Below are 819 nucleotides of genomic sequence, written 5' to 3' on the forward strand. Positions count from 1 at the left end.
GGAGGCATTAGTTAACTGATCTAGGTGAGCTACGAATCGACAAACTGATCTGACATGGAGTTGACTGCGTCCAGCTTCGTCTCATTGTTGGTCTACATCTTGACCTTCTTGCTTGGACTTCCCGGCAACCTCCTCGTTCTTTTCGTGTACATCCGTAAGGCTCGAAAACATGGTGCAACCCCCAACGTAGTCTACGCTCTTAACCTGTGCGTGGCAAACCTGGCTCGAGTGTTGTGGATGCCAGTCAAAGTGGCCGAGACGGTGCTCCAAGGTTGGGCACTTCCAGCTGCGGTTTGTCCAGTTTACAGCTTCTTTCTGTTCTCTTTCGTCTATGGTAGCAGTTTGATCCTCACAGCAGTCGTTGTGGGACGTTATCTGAGTATCGCCTATCCCATAACTTACAAACTCTACCGTCGGGCACGTACCTCTTGCCTGGTGAGCGCCATCTTGTGGCTTTTAGTGCTTGTACACTTGGGTATTGCTTTTATTGTCGAAGGAGGGGGCCATTTTGTGTCTTTATCAGAGGAGAATGTCTCAGCATGCTATGAAAACTTCACCCAAGAACAGTTGGAAGTGCTGGTGCCGTTACGCCTGGAGATGGCGCTGCTGCTCTTCCTGGTGCCACTTGTTTTATCAGCATTCTGCACACTGCGCTGCCTAGTGCTTGTCAGACACTCTGCTTTGCCCTCTGATGGGAAAAGAAGGGTGTTAGCCATTGCACTTTCCACTTTAGGAGTATTTGTGGTCTGTTATGGACCCTACAATGTTTCCCATGTGGTGGGCTTTGTCTTGTACACTAATGTGGAGTGGAGAAGTGAA

The 819-nt window shown here is 49.3% G+C and overlaps 1 protein-coding gene across 1 annotated transcript; it reads left to right on the top strand.

Annotated features, from left to right (window-relative positions):
• Positions 1-54: 54 nt before the first annotated feature.
• On the top strand, positions 55-814 carry LOC107578827 (free fatty acid receptor 2-like; the record flags this gene model as incomplete). Its single annotated transcript, XM_016264737.1, has 1 exon — positions 55-814. A coding segment is annotated over exon 1 (760 nt), but the record flags the coding sequence as incomplete, so codon positions are not given.
• Between the last annotated feature and the right edge of the window lie 5 nt (positions 815-819).

This window comes from Sinocyclocheilus grahami, unplaced genomic scaffold (genome assembly GCF_001515645.1).
Source record: "Sinocyclocheilus grahami isolate Dianchi unplaced genomic scaffold, SAMN03320097.WGS_v1.1 scaffold12215.1, whole genome shotgun sequence".
Lineage (NCBI taxonomy): Eukaryota > Metazoa > Chordata > Actinopteri > Cypriniformes > Cyprinidae > Sinocyclocheilus > Sinocyclocheilus grahami.